Below are 16,645 nucleotides of genomic sequence, written 5' to 3' on the forward strand. Positions count from 1 at the left end.
ACGTAGTAGTTTTTGAAACCGAATTCAATACGAATCAAATAGTGCTGGGTGCATATCAAATTACATTGAATGTAGAATATTTTTCGTACGGCTTGCAAATAAATGTACAGCGTTCTTTCTCATCAATAATATCAAGTGGTTTTCATGTCATGGCACTTGCAACATAATAAAGTTTCTGTCATTGACTATAACATCTATTTCTGAAAAACAGACATTGAATTTGATCCCTCTACTTGGTTGGTATACTATATGCAAACTTTCAATTATTGCTTAATGTACCACACTGGAAATTAGTCTTAATCTGCATAGCAATGAGCAGCTGAGTTATGTATGGGGAGCTTTTGGAGGGAGTAGGGCTACTTTTATTGCTTCATCATGTGCATTCTGTACTTAAGACATTTATCATAATATTTGTCTTTTCTCAATGTTCTCATGTTTTCAGGAGATGGCCTGAATGTTGATGTCAAGATACAGCTCATACTCTTTCTGGTAATATCATTAATACTTTCGATTCTTTCATTACTAAACCATCGTTGTGGTAGCATTGAGGCATCACCAATTCCTGATTAGTGCCATTATGTGAGGTGCGTCTGCTCTAAAACTGTTCTATTTGACTGTCACACATGGTGCCCCCTATGTGTGCTTTGTTGCTCTGCAAGGCAGTGTCATTTAGCAGAAACAGATTGAAGTAGCTCGATTGCTTCAAGGCAGAGGTTACATGCACATATAGTTACAGGATCGTGCTAGGTAATATTTCCTTCCCTTCCTTGGATGAGCTGATAAAAACTGCCATGGACAAACTCGGCTTATTGACAGTACCTTTCATTTTTTAGCTGGGCCTCGTGGACCAGCTGGTTTAATTTGTACTTCATAGTGCTCCCGGTAAATTGCAGCACACAGTTCATGTGCAATTGCAAGCACGACTAAGTGAATTCATGCAAAGGAATTTAAACATGCTGGCATGTGGGGTCTTCAAAAAATAACTGTTATTTTTGGTCTGAATTTGGCGTAATGACATGGCACCAAAGGCGTTAACAACCTTTCACCAAATAAGTTCTGAATTATTTACTTTAGGCCACACATTGCAGTTATGGAATTGAAGCCCAGCAATAATGGAACATCTACATAATTAACCGAAATCCTTGGATAAGTGCCAGATTGGAAATATTGCACTCTCGAAATCTGTGTCTAAATGCACTGATGTTGAAGCTGTTACTTATCAGCACTGCATTTTTCCTGTATTGATAGTCTTAAAATGAACATCACTGCATGTTGCTGCATCATTCTGGCATGCAGCTGCGTGAGCTGGTGTTTAGCACAGGACACTTGCTATGTGAATGTGACTTCATTACATATCTGGACTTGGTAGTTGTGCCTTGAAGTGACCAGTTCGTAAAGTTATTTGTGAAACTGTATTAATGAGCTAGGGTCACACTGGAATTTATCGTGCATTTAACATCTCCAAGTTATTCACTTCATATAACAGAATCTGCTACCTACTACGGGTGAGCCTTAAGCAGTCCATTTCTACAATAAGGAATTGTCTGGTATCGTAGCGTTACATAAAAAATAAATAAAATGTTGCTCTGTTATGGTCCCTAGCAGGTCATAAACATGATATAGTCTTTTATCTCCAGTATTGACAGACTTCTGCTGTACGTCTTGCTCAGTTTTTCCACGGTGTGAACAATATAATTTTAAGAGAGCAAATTTTTGGGCAAGTTGGTGATCCATTGTGTGACTAACAGCGCAAAAAAGGACAAGGGACCAGGAAGAAACACCGACGAACACAGTCGTCTGTGTTTCTTCCTGGTCCCTTGTCCTTTCTTGCGCCGTTAGTCACATAATATAATTTTATTTCACTTGTCTGTGCCGGCAATGGGGAACTTCTATAAGGAAGCGACAATATGAACAAATGGGAAGATAGCCATCAGTGGGGAACTTCAAAAATTATTTTCTTGCTTAAAACAAAAAAATATAATGATAAAGCTTGCCACGTGAGAACAACTATTTGTTTGCTTTTGATCGAGGTATAAAGCTAATTTTCAATTGGAGCACCACATGGTGTGAATTGTCTCAACGTGGACCAAATGAAGATTTTGTCAAATTTGTGATTATTTTCCCATAAGACTTATAAACGTCACTGGATGGAAAGTATTTTTAATGCAAAATATGCTGCTTTGCCTTCTGTAGAGTAAGTAGTGATTACTCAGATAATCGTACATAGCGCACAATGGCGGGGGAAAATGCAAGCATAGAACATTTTAGCAAAATTTCTGGAGGTGTGTATACGCCCCGCCACGGTGGTCTAGTGGTTATGGCACTCGACTGCTGACCCGAAGGTCGCGGGATCGAATCCCGGCCGCGGCGGCTGCATTTTCGATGGAGGCGAAAACGTTTGAGGCCCGTGTGCTTAGATTTAGGTGCACGTTAAAGAACCCCAGGTGGTCGAAATTTCCGGAGCCCTCCACTACGACGTCTCTCATAATCATATCGGGGTTTTGGGACGTTAAACCCCAGATATTATTATCTGGAGGTGTGTATGGCAGCAGAATTGCAGTAATATTATTGAACTTCGAACACCTTACACAAATGGCTTTGCTTAAAGGGTTACTGACACGAAAATTTTCAGTTGTCGTTTTCTTGCATCAAATGAAAGGCCAAGCCGTCAAGAGCCTAGAAAATGTACTGCTATGCATGAGTGCACCCTGAAAAAGTAATTACGGTATGTTTTTAAAAGCTAGTTCCGGTCCCTACTGTACCCTGACGTCAGAACGCAGTATGAGCTTCTCATCACGTCCTCGCGCAAGATATGACTTTTCCATGGCCGCTTCGCACCGGGGCCCCGTTGGTGACACACAAGCAGCCATTTTGGAAGTTTTGGTACTTGAGGTCATGACAAGTAGCTAGACTGCTGCGTGAAGTCACCAGAATGAGTACTGTAGCCTGACGTCGAGGTAGTGTTGATGTCGATAGGTGCGCCATGGGAAAATTGACTTTAATACCAAAATAAAATATCTTATCAGCATTTGCTGAGCTTCACACTTGCTCAGAGCCGTCTCTGTATACAGGAGATTTATACGGCAGAGTAAACTTGCCTTCGAAAAAAGGTGTCAGTACCCCTTTAGTATGTAATACTAAACCAAATTTGGTATAGACACGAGAAACCATACTCTCAGAATAAATTTTCTGACGAAAGTCACATTCAGATGACATTCTGCAAAATTCAAAAGGCTCCCACTTGACCAAAGAATTTTTCGAACACATGAGATGGTTGCCAACATGGCTGACATTTGGTGTGGAATGACCTTAGAGAGAAGAGCAAGTGTTCCATAATGAATTGTCCAGGGCATCAAAACTTTGTTTTATTTACTTCTATGTTGACCATTATTGAGTGCCCTCTATCCATTTACATACTGTGTGCTCATGTTTGCTTGCATGTTTTTCTTGATTTTCAAAATGCATAATTTTGAGTAAGGAGAGGTGGTATTGGGTGCTTATGTTAAAAAAAAATTGTGATGCTTAATAAGCATTTTTATGCACTGTTCACCCCAAGTATCTACAAGTACCATAATTGTTGAAGCATTCTGTTCTCACTCTAAATCTCTGTGGATCAATTCCTAAGTATGGAGGCTACTTTGCTTGTGTTTTTACAAATTAATCCAAAGTCCCCTGCTATGGCATGTCTCACAATTATATCGGGGTTTTGGCACGTAAAACCCTAAAATCTTTATGCTTTGTGTTTGCAGTCTGGCTCTTTAATATGTATAATATTGTTACGGGGAAATACAGACTCGAAGGAATAGGAATAGATATATTTACAACTGGTTAAGTGAGCAGCGCTGCCGAACAGCTCGCACCAGTCTATATTGTTGTCGTCCTCTTCTTCGTCTTGTTCACCGCAATGCCACTGGTACGTAGCAATATGCTTGCAGAGTAGCTTGACATTTATCTTGACGTGCACACAAACCTGCTGTGGCTTAGTGGCTATGGCAATGCTCTGCTCAGCTGCTGAGCTTGTGGTTTCAAGTTTGATCCTGGCCGCAGTGGCTGCATTTTTTTAAATTTCAAAATCCTGCTTTTAGGAATAGTAATTCGCGTTATCAAAAATGCACATGCAAGTTTGCTTCATGTGTAAAGTCTAACAGAGAACGCTGGTACGGTCTGTGAATCCAGCGGGGGAGGCCAGGTGGACCGATTTTTGGTGGGGGCGAAATGCAAAATACTTGGGTAGTTTTTTTTATATGGCTGCATAACAAAGAACTCCAGGTTGTGAAAATTGATAGTCCCCCACAATGCTATGCCTCTCAATAAATCATAGTTTTTTCAGATGAACCACTGAATTTTTTTTTCATGCACATGCCATCCAGATACTACTATTTTTGTGTATTAGTACTGCTATTTGTTAGGTTTTGTGCACTTTAATTATCTGCACTGTGCCACACTTGCAGGCCCGCAAGCACATGGTGGACTTCAACTCTACCCACTGTACACCGTTGCCGTCAGGGCTGTTCCAGGCCCCATGGGACCTGATACAGGCAGCTGACCCCAACGGTCGAGGTGCGGATGGCTTTTGCCGCGTGTCAGCTGACATGTGCGGCCCACCCCCTTCGGGAGATGCGCCTTGAAAAGGGCTTTCGCCAGCGCTACCACTGCTGGTGGGCGCTCTTTTGTCACCTCTGCACTGCTGTTCTTGGTGGCTGGTGCAAATGTTTTGCACACATCTGTTATTGGCTTTCATACTTTGGCTTTCGTACTCTCGCTGTTTAGCACTGTTGGCATGCTTGTGGTGCATGCTGGGAATTACAAATTTTACCAGTATGCTTCCCTCCCTCCCACTCAATCTCTTTCTCTCTTCATGCCTATTATTATTGTTTTGGAGAAGCTTAGTTCACATATTTTCAGAGCCCTTCTTGATATGCTGCAGCATGTAGACCTTGTTTGGCCTAACAACTGTCATTGAGTTGAGCATTGTCTGCTATAGCATGGTAACCTCGTAACTCCTGCTTTCTTTCTGACCAACTGTCTGTAGATGCAGGCTATAGTGGCTAAAGACCATTCATGGTCATTCATATTGTTGCGGTTCGCCCAGGACAGGGCTTTTATTGCCACAAGTACAAGTACTCTGTTGTGCAAGTACAAGTACAAGTACTCTGTTGTGCTCGAGAAACTGATTTGGGAGCCAAGCTCGCCAAAATGTCTTGTTCTTCTCCAGCAAGTGCTCACACGCTCAAGCAGGTTGATCGTTGTCTTTATTGTCACCTGGACGGCGGCATTATCGTCCCTCCAGAGAGAGCACTGTCCTGATGTTCACTCAGTGCAGCTAGTGAGAAGGTGGATATGGGTGGCAATCTTGTTTAGCTATATTTGCTAGTATTACCGTAAAAACCCGCATATAGCTCGGACCCGCATATAGTCCGGGGTGTAATTCAGGGATAGCAAACGTGAGAAAAAAAGTTTTCACCCGAATATAGTCCGAGCAAAATGGAAAAAATGCATTTATTGACATTTCATTAATCGTCGTCGTCGGACGCACTCTCTTCCGAAGCTCCCTTGTCGGAAATGTTCTCCCACAGCACATCATCCTCAGTGCCATCAAGCGCGTTCGAGATGGAGCACTTTTTGAAGGCGCGGCAAACGAGCGCCTCTGGAATGCAGGCCCAAGCCTCGACTATCCACGAGCAGAGCATCGCTGGCGAGGCCCGTTTCAGCCGTCCGGCAGGGGTCACTTCAGGTTCTCCGGACCTCATCCACTCCACGTACAGGCGCTTGACATGGTCCTTAAATGGCTTATTAAGGCACACATCAAGCGGCTGCAGCTGTGATGTCGTCCCTCCCGGGATGACGACGAGCTCGGTGCGGGAGTCGCGCAGCAGTCGCTTTACGGAGTCGGCCAGGTGACACCGAAACGCGTCGAGCACAAGCATCGAAGGCAGCCCCAGCAATGCTCCGGGCCGTCGACACCACACGGACTTTATCCAGTCAAGGACTAACGATTCGTCCATCCACCCCTTGTCCTGGCAGCGGACGACGACATTTTTCGGGAACTTCTCCCCCTTCGGCAGCGTCTTTCGTTTGAACACCACGTAGGGTGGCAGCTTGCGACCGTCAGCCGTGCAGGATAACATTACAGTCACCCGCGTCTTTTCGTTTCCAGTCGACCGCACGATAACTTGCCTGGAGCCTTTTTGATGCGCCGTCACCGCCGAGGGCATATCCAGGTAGACCGGCGTCTGATCCGCGTTGCCGATCTGGCCCAGCTGAAAGGGGACTGCCTTTCGCAACGCAATTATGTACCTTTGAAAAGCCACAAGGTGCTCTTCGTAGCTCTCTGGTAGCTTCTGGGAGATCGACGTACGCCGACGTAGGGAGAACCCAGCGCGGCGCATGAAGCGAGACACCCAATGCTTGCTCGCTTTGAAATCCTCCGGCTGAATGCCTTTGTCTCGAGCGATCTCCCTTGCCTTCGCTTGTAGCAGCTCGATGTTGACAGCGAGATGTGCAGCTCGCTGCTCCCGCACAAAGTCTGTGAGTTCTCGTTCCACGTCAGGAAATGCTCCATTTTTTGGTCCGCGGAAACTTTTTCGCTGGCCGCTGCATGCAAAGAGGGCTTCCTTCTGCTTCCGCCAACCGCGAATACTCCGCTCGTTGACTCCGAACTGCCGCTCCGCGGCACAGTTGCCGATGGTTTCGGCAGCAGCGATAACTTTTCTTTTAAAAGCAGCCGAGTACTGCCTGCGCGGTCCTGACATGGTGTAAAATCACAGGAGCAAAATCGAGGCCGTCGTTTTCGGCACCAAGTTGAAGCAAAGGCCACTGACCGACTGACCAACCACTGTTGCACGCGGGGGTCCGTAAGACTAACGCCGCTAACACTACCTAGCGCAGAAGCGCGCAGACACCTGATGATGATAGCACCGCGCTATGCCGAAACCGAAACTGAATTTGGGCCGAAAATTCTTGGGACCCGCATATAGTACGGGGCCGAAATTTCGCACCCTAAAATCTAGAAAAAAACCCCGGGCTATACGCGGGTTTTTACGGTATATGTTTGAAAAGGCAGTCATTTCACACGTTTATATTTATAGATCGTTATTATGTTACAAAGGTGGAGGTAAAAGTCAAGTGCAATTTCTTGTACAAGGCAAACTTATTTCATGATGTTGTATATGAGGAATCATCCGAGCTTGTTCAAAATGAACCCCCCTCCTCCTTTCTTTCCCTGTCTATGTGTGCAATTCTTTGGGAGAACATTTGGAAAGAAAAAGTTGCGCTCTTGCAATGTTTCTTTAAAGTTAATACATAACATTGAAATATGTTATCCAACGTAGTGTTTGTGAAACCGAAATTGAAGGTGCTGGCTTCATCTGTAACATGAAAATCCCCAGACATCCCTTATACTTTCTTTGGCATTATTGTCTGTTAGTTCTCATTAATGAAAATGCCAGAATCATGTAATATTTTCTACCTTTTTTTACATCTTATCAAGTACAAATGCCTAATAAAGGCTTGAAGGCATTTCCAGCTTGATTGCATCTGGAATTGCATCTGAGATGCTCTGATATCAAGTATGAACCACATTTGAGACTCGTTTACCCTTTGCAACGTTCGTGCTTTGAAGGAACAAGGGATTAACTTTGGTGTATTTAGATGCTTTATTTTTCTCATTTATGGTAATGTAGCAGCTTTTGAATGGAATACCAATCAAAATTTTAAAAACTAATACAGTGGAACCCCGCTGTTACGTTCCTCACTGCTGCGTTTTCCCGGCTGTTACGTCGTTTTCCGCCGGTCCCGGCGTAGCTCCCATAGGATACAATGTATTGGGAACCCCGCTGTTACGTCGTAACTGTCGGACCGTTCCCGTATGATACGTCGCGAAGTGCGCTCGGAGCCGACCGAGTGACTACTAAAGAGAGCGGCCATGGTGCATTTTCACGCAGCTTGGCCTCGTTTGACCGTAATATTAGCCGCATGAGAGGCGCAAGCAACAGAATCTTTCAATTGATGCAAACAAAAGCATGGCCTTCGAGATTCAAATTGCAAAGATGGCGTCTATGACGTAACTGCGCGCGAAAGCAAGGCCTTCGAGATTGGCATTTACTATTGACAAAAGCATAGCCTTTGATATTTGTATTGCACAAACATGGCGTGTATGACGTAATTGCTTGCGAAAGCAAGGCCTTCGAGATTGGCATTCACTTCTGCCATCGCGTTGGCGTAGACTCATCATCATCGTTATTTGTCGGAGAACGGGAGGAGTTCGAGCTGATTGGAGCTTGATGGTTGTGCGTGCGGTTCGCGGTCGGACTCGCCGCGCCGGTCGTGATTGCGTGTGCTTAGTTCTTTCATGGCTACAGCTGTTGGTGTTAAAGAAATCACATACGTTGATTACATTTCTGTGGATGAGGCCGTCCGAAGCTCCGCGCTTCTATCCATCGACTAGATCGCGGCTGAGCGCGCCAATTTTCGTGCTGCTCGTAAGAATTGAAATAAAATTCTGTACCACTAAATATTTTGCCGTTTTTCCTGTTTTTCGGCTCTTACGTTTCCCGTCTCTTACGTTTATTTCCTACGGTCCCTTCAAAAACGTATCAGCGGGGTTCTACTGTATTTCAAATAGGTACAAAAGCAAAGTTGAAAATAAATGCAACCCTTACTAATATTACTGCACACCTAAGCTGGGTACTTACGCATTGTATGATCAGGGGGATAACATGAAGCATGATACAGCGAGCAAAATTCAAGCTACTACCTGCCTTTGCAACGGATGTGCCAGCCTCCCGCAATCCCTGGATGCTTTGTCTGTGGTCCACTTCAACTTGCCACATGAAGGGGTAAAATTATGGAACAGCTGGCGCAACGAATACTAACAACCCAAATCAACTGCCATCTGGACTACCAAAAGGGTAATCCAAATGGTAAAAAGGATCGTGCCTGTCACTCGTTATTGATATGCTCAAAAACAAGGGGATTGTAGTCACAATACTGCCCCATCATTGGTCACTTGTGCTAATCTTTTTTCGCTGAGCCTGTGTGGGCTTGTTACAACGGATCTGCAGACAACGTACTTTTGAATATCACTGACTGTTCCTCCCACATAGTTTTATTGGCCTGCCTATATAATTCCAGCAACATATTCTGTTTTGAACAGACCCAACTAGTAGCAAAACAAACTACAGTCAAACCTCGTTAATACATACCCGCTTTAGGCGTACTAACGGTTGAAACGTAGTTGCGATGAATCCCCGACCGAGTCTCATAGAGCCTAATGCATTCGCTGACCGCTTAAGCCGTAGTGCTTCGTCCTACGCCTACCGGTTAGTGCGTACCCTGCGTCATCGCGATAAATTTTTGTGCCATAAAATTTTACTGCGCCGCTGAATTTCCCGACCCCCCTATGTGCCGCCAAAGGTTTTCCATCTTCGAGAAGTGCGTAGATCGGTCGATCGCAGATTCCGACTTCCGCACGATTGCGACGGCGCTTTTGCGAGTAAGCACCGGGAAAGAACGAAGGTGAGGCAGCGGCCACCGAAGAACGCGCTAGCATGACTTATCGCCGACAACCTTATAACAATAAGTATCTTCAGATATTTGCTCGGGCTCGTGTGCGGCGCAGCACTACTTTAAACCTACAGTGGAACTTCGATTATACGACTTTCAGGGGACCGCGCAAAATCGTCGTCTAATCCGGGCGTCGTATAATCGAAAAACCGAGAATATAGGCAGTGACGGTCATTTTTGCCCCACAACAGCGGGCACATAATGCCGAAGAAAGTCCGCGGCACAAACCTACGCTGCTCCGAGGAACGTAGATTAAATTAATTGAAAAAATGACAACCACGCATTTTATCGGAGGTGTGAACGAACCTTTATTTCTCACCTTTTAAAAAAATCTGTGATTTTCTTCTGAGAGTTTGCCCAGCCACGACGCATCAGCTTTCTTTCGATAGCTGCAACATCTGGCAGCAAGTCGCCGATCTCATTGCGTGCGCAAGCAAACCGCCGAATGTGGTCGACGTAGCACAACACGTCCGCGTAAGTCGGAACGGACACGCTAGCCTCTGCAGCGTCGTCTATCTCTTCCTCGTCGGAAGTTCCCGCAGTGTCGGGACGCACAGTTTCGATAATGTCATCCAGCGACACTTCACTGCACACTGCAACGTCGTCGTCGGCACCAACATAGTCCGCGAAAGATCCAGGCAGCTCCAGGCTGCCGAACTCTGGTTCATCGTCAACAGGCAGTGCAGCTTCACTGGTAGAACAAGCACCACTTCTATTAAAGCCGCAGTGCCTGAAGGAGTTGGCGATAGTTTCTGGCGTGACTGCGTCCCATGCACTAGCAATGTAGTGCATTGCATCAAGCACAGAAAGCTTCTTATCCAACTGCTTGCGTTCCATGCCCGCCAGCCGACGCTGCACCAGAAACTTCCGATATTTCTGTTTCATGCACTTGATGACGCCAGCGTCAAGTGGCTGCAGCTGGCTAGTGCAATTTGGGGGCAGAAATACAACTTTCACATTTCTCAAATGCGACATATCTGATGGATGGCATGGCGCATTGTCAAGCAGAAGAAGAATCTTTCTGTTCTTAGCCCCCATTTTGGAGTCCAGCTGCTGCAGATATGTAGAAAACATAGCAGCCGTCATCCAGGCTTTCCGGTTGAACGTGTACTGGCACGGCAGCCTTTTCAAATTCTTGAAGCATCGCGGCTTCTCAAACTTGCCGATCACGAGGGCAGGAAGCTTTTCAGAGCCGTCTTCATTAGCGCAAAGCAATACGGTAAGACGCTCTTTGCTTCGCTTACCCCCGTGACAGCTCTCTCCTTTGAATGCCAATGTCTGTTCTGGCTCCATATTATAAAATAATCCAGTTTCGTCCGCGTTGAACACGTCGGACGGCTTGTATTCCCGTATCAATTCCGGCAGCAATGCAGTCCATTTTTCTACAGTGTCGGAGCTGACTGACGCGCTCTCTCCACAGCAGCGGCTGTACACAACTCCACTGCGTTTTTTAAAGCGATCCAACCAGCCATTGGAGGCTTTAAAGTCGTCAATGCCGCAGCGCAATGCAACTGTCTCAGCCTTCTCCTTCAAAATTGCGCCATCCACGGCGATTCCTGAACTGCGGGCCTGACGCAACCACTCAACGAGGGCCTTCTCCATGGCAGCATATTTGCCATCTTTCGCGGCCTTCCTGTTCAGGCCGAACTTTGCCGCATTTAGTGGGATGCTGTCCTTCTTCGCGAGGATCGTTTTCAGCGACGACTCGGGAATGTTCAGGTCGCGGGCAATGCTGGCCTTTGTTGCTCTGTTCCGCTTCTCTGCCTCCTCGGTTATGCGAAGCTTTTCTCCGAGCGTCAGCGGTTTTCGGTTCCGCGACATTGCGAGACGCAGCACTCGCAACCAAGAATTCGAAAGCTTCCTCGCACACCAATGTCCGAACACAAAAAATTTTGCACGTGGACACAGCAGCTGCGGCGCAGCACAACCAACCGATGAGGCAAACACGTGAAGGAATGGCTGAATGGCAGCACGGCAGTAGGCCTATTCGATTTGCAAGCTTCGACCAATCGCGAGCGGCTAAAACGCCCCAGCCCTCTGGTAGCTAGACAGCGGCGAGTTCCGGTTCCCGCGGCTGTTGCAAACATTGGCTCAACAATCGCCGTTCAACACGTCCGGTATAACGACACGAAATCTAGTGAAAGTTATCGCATACTAGAAAGCGAGCTCGAAATTATCTGCCATGTTATCTGCTCACAACGGTCACTACAAAACCACCCAAAAGAAGAGAGAGAAAAAAAAAAGGCGACAACGGAAGTGCGCAGTGCAATGCGACAAAACGAATGCGCTCCGGCTGGCTCCGGCCAACATTGGCTCTGGCTAGCTATGGCCGACCGCGTGTCGAAAAATTGAAGAGGCCCTGTGGTGGCAGCGCGGTTACGAACTCGGTTCCTCGGTTTCCCGACTTTTTTCGCCCGGCCGCAGTGTGTTTGCGTGCCAGCCCGCGTCATCGTAGGTCTTTTTTTTTCTCGGACAGTCCAGCGAAGTGTCGTACGAGGCGGGGCCGGCGTAAAATTGCGTCGTACAATTGAGGTTTTTAATACATTATTTCTATGGGGGTTTTGCCGGGACCAAGCCAATTCGTCGTAAAACGCGGGTCGTCGCAGGACCGGGGGACGTATAATCGAAGTTCCACTGTACTGCACGCTTTTAATAGGCGACAACCTGAATGCGCTGGGCCGCCGATCGCTGCCGCCTCGTTGTGCGGGGCCGTGTTCAAGCACGCGCCACTTTGTAGAAACGAAAGCAGCTCGCTGTTGCGGAGTTGAGCATTGCTGGTCGCGGGCGACGAGAAACCTCTTTGCATTGACGCTATCACACTAAACGCACGCGTACCTACAGCAGGCGTAGTGTTGTTGTAACCATACTGCACGTTTTTATTGGGCGACCACGCAAACGTGCTTCCGTCCGCTGCCAGCACCACTAGAACGCCGCAGAGTGCGCATCGCTTGCAGGAAGTTTATCGCCGCCACTGCGTTAACTGAACCAGCTACTCACCGCATTTGTGCACGGTCTGGGGCGAAGTGGGTACGAAGAACACTCTCACGGGACAAATGCGCTCGTGCAGTGCAGCAAACGGCCCGGCAGTGACAGCGTGAGCCGAGAAAGCCACACGCTGCACGCAACTAGCCAGGAGACGATCGGCTCCATGCAGCCGTACCGCGTTTCACTGAAACTGTGTCAGTTTTCGTTTAGTAGCAGATCGCGGTACAGATGCACACACATATAGCCGACACTGTCCGTTCCATCGCTATGTCGGTCACTGCGTATACCGGACCCTGTAATAGTTCCGAAATGCTCCTTGGCGTCGCCACCACGCGCTATCGGCACTACCGGACGGTCGTGCGAGAGTGCCAGAATCTTAAAAACAAAGAAAAAACTTTGCAGTGGGTAGTTCAGGCAATATTTGCTGTGGCAGTGTATATATACATATTTCTTTGCTGGCGGCGATGGCATACGCGAGGAGATGCAACTTATTACTTGGTGGTTAATGCGTACTACCGTTTAGTGCGCAGTTATGCGGCGTTCCCGGCAGGTACGCATTAACAAGGTTCCACTGTATCAGTTGTAACAGACACAGCAAATCTTTTCCTGCAAAATCCGAAATACAAGTTATACAGTAGACTCTCACTAAACGGAAATCTCGTAAATGGAATTGCTGCTTAAATGGAACAGCTGTCTCTCCTGCCCATCGTCGGCACCGTCGTCCGGCGACACTTCGGCATCGCTGGAGTCGGGTACAACAAAGCCACTGTGCCTGGAACAGTTGGCAATGGCGTGCGCAGGCGTGTTCTGCCACACATACGCAAGAATGCTAACTGCGCTCAGGAGACTCGCGTCGTATTGTTTGCTGACGTCATGGCACAGGAGCAACTTCTTGTCGGCAGAGCCCATTTTTCAGGGCACGCAAAATTTCTACTTTGGTGGTGAAGTCCTTCGCCTCGTACTTGGGCCGCTTCGCCGGCGTTGCCATCGGCGGAGAGTGCATTCACACGAAAAGTCAGCACAAAAGCTCCAGCAACAATCAAGCTAAAGGAGCCGTACTGAATCGTTCCTCGATAAAACGACGTTCAACGATGCAGCACACCAACGGGAACAAAGCAATAAAATGGCACCGCCAACAACAACACACGCGAAGAAAAGGCGTTCAACCAGTCTCAAGTCAAGCCAAGTCGACAATTGATGTCCATGGCGATGCTGCGTTTGAGCTTCACTTCTGTTCCGAATTGTTCTTTTTTCGTTTTCGAGCCTCGCCAGCGGCCCGAAAGTCGCCGAATTATCCGATTTGCGGTCAAATCTGTCCGAAATAACGAGCGCCCAGTCTCATAGAGTGATGCGTATATTTACAGGGACCAGATGACGTGTCCGAATTAACCGATTTTCCGAATTAACGAGAGTCGAATTAACGAGCTTTTACTGTAATTGACTAAAATGTCAGGCAAGCAAGGTGGTTAGGTCTCCTTTAGAGCGGACTTTTCTATTACGGACATACCAAATTCAATCCGACTTCAAACCATCATTTAGCATACTTTCGGGACGGGAACAGCGCGCCGCGGGTGTTGACGTACCGATTTAAGAACGAAGGCCGCCGATCTCCGGTCTGTAAATGATCAGCTATGCCTAGCTGTAGCCACAAAAAATCGGCGCGCAGCGTGCTTGGTGTTGCGTTTTGAGACGCTGACGCGCGAAATTGCTATCCGCTGCCGCCGCTTCTCCCAGCGGTCGCTGCGCAGCGAGCTTGGCCAGGGGGTCCGCTGCCGATGCGCAAAATGCCCATCCGCGGTTTTGAGGAGCCAGCAGGCGATGCGATTCGTTGCTTGCGACGAAGGACATTGCGGCTTCTTCGTTTTCGCATGTCCGCTAGCGCGATGTTCTTGCCCGCAAAGTTCGGATTTCTCTCGTACATTGGCACCGTGAACGGAGTTAGGCCTAGCCACGACATCGAGTAGAAAGCTCGGTTGCGATGTGCGTGGCCACGGTGCCCGTTTCAAAGTACGTCATGCTCGATTGCTAGTACAAAGGGTTGTCCCGCGGTGGTCTTCGTCATAAGCTCCAAAGTGCTGATAAGAACCTCTAACAGCGGGTCCAACGAGTCAACGCTATTACAGTCGCACGTCTGCGATGTTCGTGACGAGTGCGGCGCGCTATCATAATCTGATGATTGAGCTTCCGCTTGCAGCTGCCAAGCTAAAGCGTTCTCAATTATCATCGACCCGTGAACATAGAACAAGTGCGAACGCGTCACTAAGTAGCGCAATTTTCGACAGCTACCACCTCGCAACGCACAAGCAGCAGACGACGATCCTGAAGCGAGCATCACGGCAGAAGCAGCCAATCGGAGGCCTTGAATTGAACTTCAAGCATGTGCTTTTTGTACGCTTGTTACTGAATAGAGAAGCTAGCTGAAACGGAGAACTTGAACACGGAGAAATGCTCTTTACGACGAGTCCAAAATGGTGACGACCGGTTGCGCCATTGCCAAGCTATAATTTTCAAAAACGCAGTTTTTTTTTTGCTATTTCCGCAATTTTCGCCAAGTCGGCAGACTCAAAATAAAATTTTATAGCACTTCTACGTAGTTTTCAGTGAAGATATCTTGAAATCAGATAGGAAATGGGCTACAGAAACCGAAAATGCCATTTTCCAAAAATCGCATTTTTTTTGGTCTCCCGTTAAAAATAAGACCATGTTTGTGACTCGTAATTCTCTCCAGTTATAACAGACCCATTCAGCGTTAACATAAAAGTTGTTGTAACAGTACTTGGATTTTACATACTCCCTTTACAACAGACCAAAATCCTCTTCACTATGAAGGTCTGTTGTAATGAGGTTATACTGTATAGTGTTAAAGCGAATCAGCCAGCTACTCATGACAGGAATAGTACTAAGAGTAGGAAGCATGCTGTCACATAGAGCTTTAACAGAGCAGTAGTACTCAGTTGCAGTGCTTGCGCCTGATGTAGTTGCAGTTCCTGCCTCGTGCTCAATTTAAAAAAAAAAGTATTTTTGTTTATTTCACAGCTTCGTACTGCTAGTTCTAAAATGGAGGTGATAAACAATGTTTTGTAGTTCACCGTGTAGGCATTTGAGGAACTATATTGTAAGGGAATTTTCTTAATCTCTTTAGCCAGTGATCGTACTTTGGGCTATGTCTTTAATAAGGATGTGATTGTCGCCTAAATATTTTATTAATGTATACGGATAGAGCAGCAATATTTTTGTTGTTGTTTTGCAGAGCGGACTCCACCACTTCGAGCCAGAATGTAGAAGAATGTGCTTTCTTTTGGTCCTGGATAAGCTTACATGCACCCTGGAACCATTCTGGCACTTGTGTGTTGTGGTTCTTGTTTGAAATCCATTACCTTTAAAGGTTACCCATACGGGAGCATGAGGCTGTGCTTTCTAGTTTGTTTTTGTCTTCTCTTAGCACACTGTTTGTGCTTTTTTTTATGTATTCTATTCGTACACTGTGATATGACTAACTGCAGAGAAAATGGTTTAGTATTGTTTGACAACAGCTGGGTTCTGTTCAATTTGTATTTTTTAAAGGCTACTCCTAAAACATCTCGGCTAGGTGGGAAGGTTAGGTGGATGTTAGAACCTATGTAACTTTGTTCTCCTGCATTTTACATTCCCATGGTAAGTCTTCATTTCACACAAAATCCGTTGAACAAACGGTTCTGGAAAGTGTGTCATTAAATGTGATTTCTGGAAGTTGAGTGGTGGACACTCGTGAAAATAGTCATTTCTTGCCTTTTATGCCAAGATGTTGGCCAACATTTTTTTGCTTTTACCTTTTGAAGTAGTATTTGAACTGTTCATGCATATAGTGATGACTTTTGTGCCGCACATCTAAATAAATGACAACAGAGATGTCATATTGCTCAGCATTCATTGCACCAAATTAGATGAGGTTTGCCACCAACTGTAGGCAACATATGTTAACCCACCATTACTGCAACTGGTTTTAATAAATCTGCTGATTTTAAGGACACAGGTGCATCGTCACTAGGCTTGTGTGAATAGTAAATTTTAGGGTCGAAGCGAATTCGAAGTGAATAGTGATCTGGTTGAATAATTT

The 16,645-nt window shown here is 46.4% G+C and overlaps 1 protein-coding gene across 3 annotated transcripts in view; it reads left to right on the top strand.

Annotated features, from left to right (window-relative positions):
- The window catches only part of LOC119396345 (phosphatidylserine lipase ABHD16A), a 63,100-nt gene extending 46,656 nt beyond the window's left edge, over positions 1-16,444 (top strand). For 2 of the 3 annotated variants that reach the window (XM_037663551.2, XM_049415958.1), the window contains exons 19-21: positions 443-489; positions 4,452-4,658; positions 15,800-16,444. In XM_037663551.2, coding sequence (XP_037519479.1) covers positions 443-489; positions 4,452-4,628 — 224 coding nt within the window. In that variant the 3' untranslated portion in view covers positions 4,629-4,658; positions 15,800-16,444. The remainder of the gene's footprint in view (positions 1-442; positions 490-4,451; positions 4,659-15,799) is intronic. The other variant, XM_037663566.2, reaches the window with a different exon arrangement.
- The last annotated feature ends 201 nt before the right edge of the window (positions 16,445-16,645 follow it).

The sequence above is a fragment of the Rhipicephalus sanguineus genome, chromosome 1 (assembly GCF_013339695.2).
Source record: "Rhipicephalus sanguineus isolate Rsan-2018 chromosome 1, BIME_Rsan_1.4, whole genome shotgun sequence".
Classification (NCBI taxonomy): domain Eukaryota; kingdom Metazoa; phylum Arthropoda; class Arachnida; order Ixodida; family Ixodidae; genus Rhipicephalus; species Rhipicephalus sanguineus.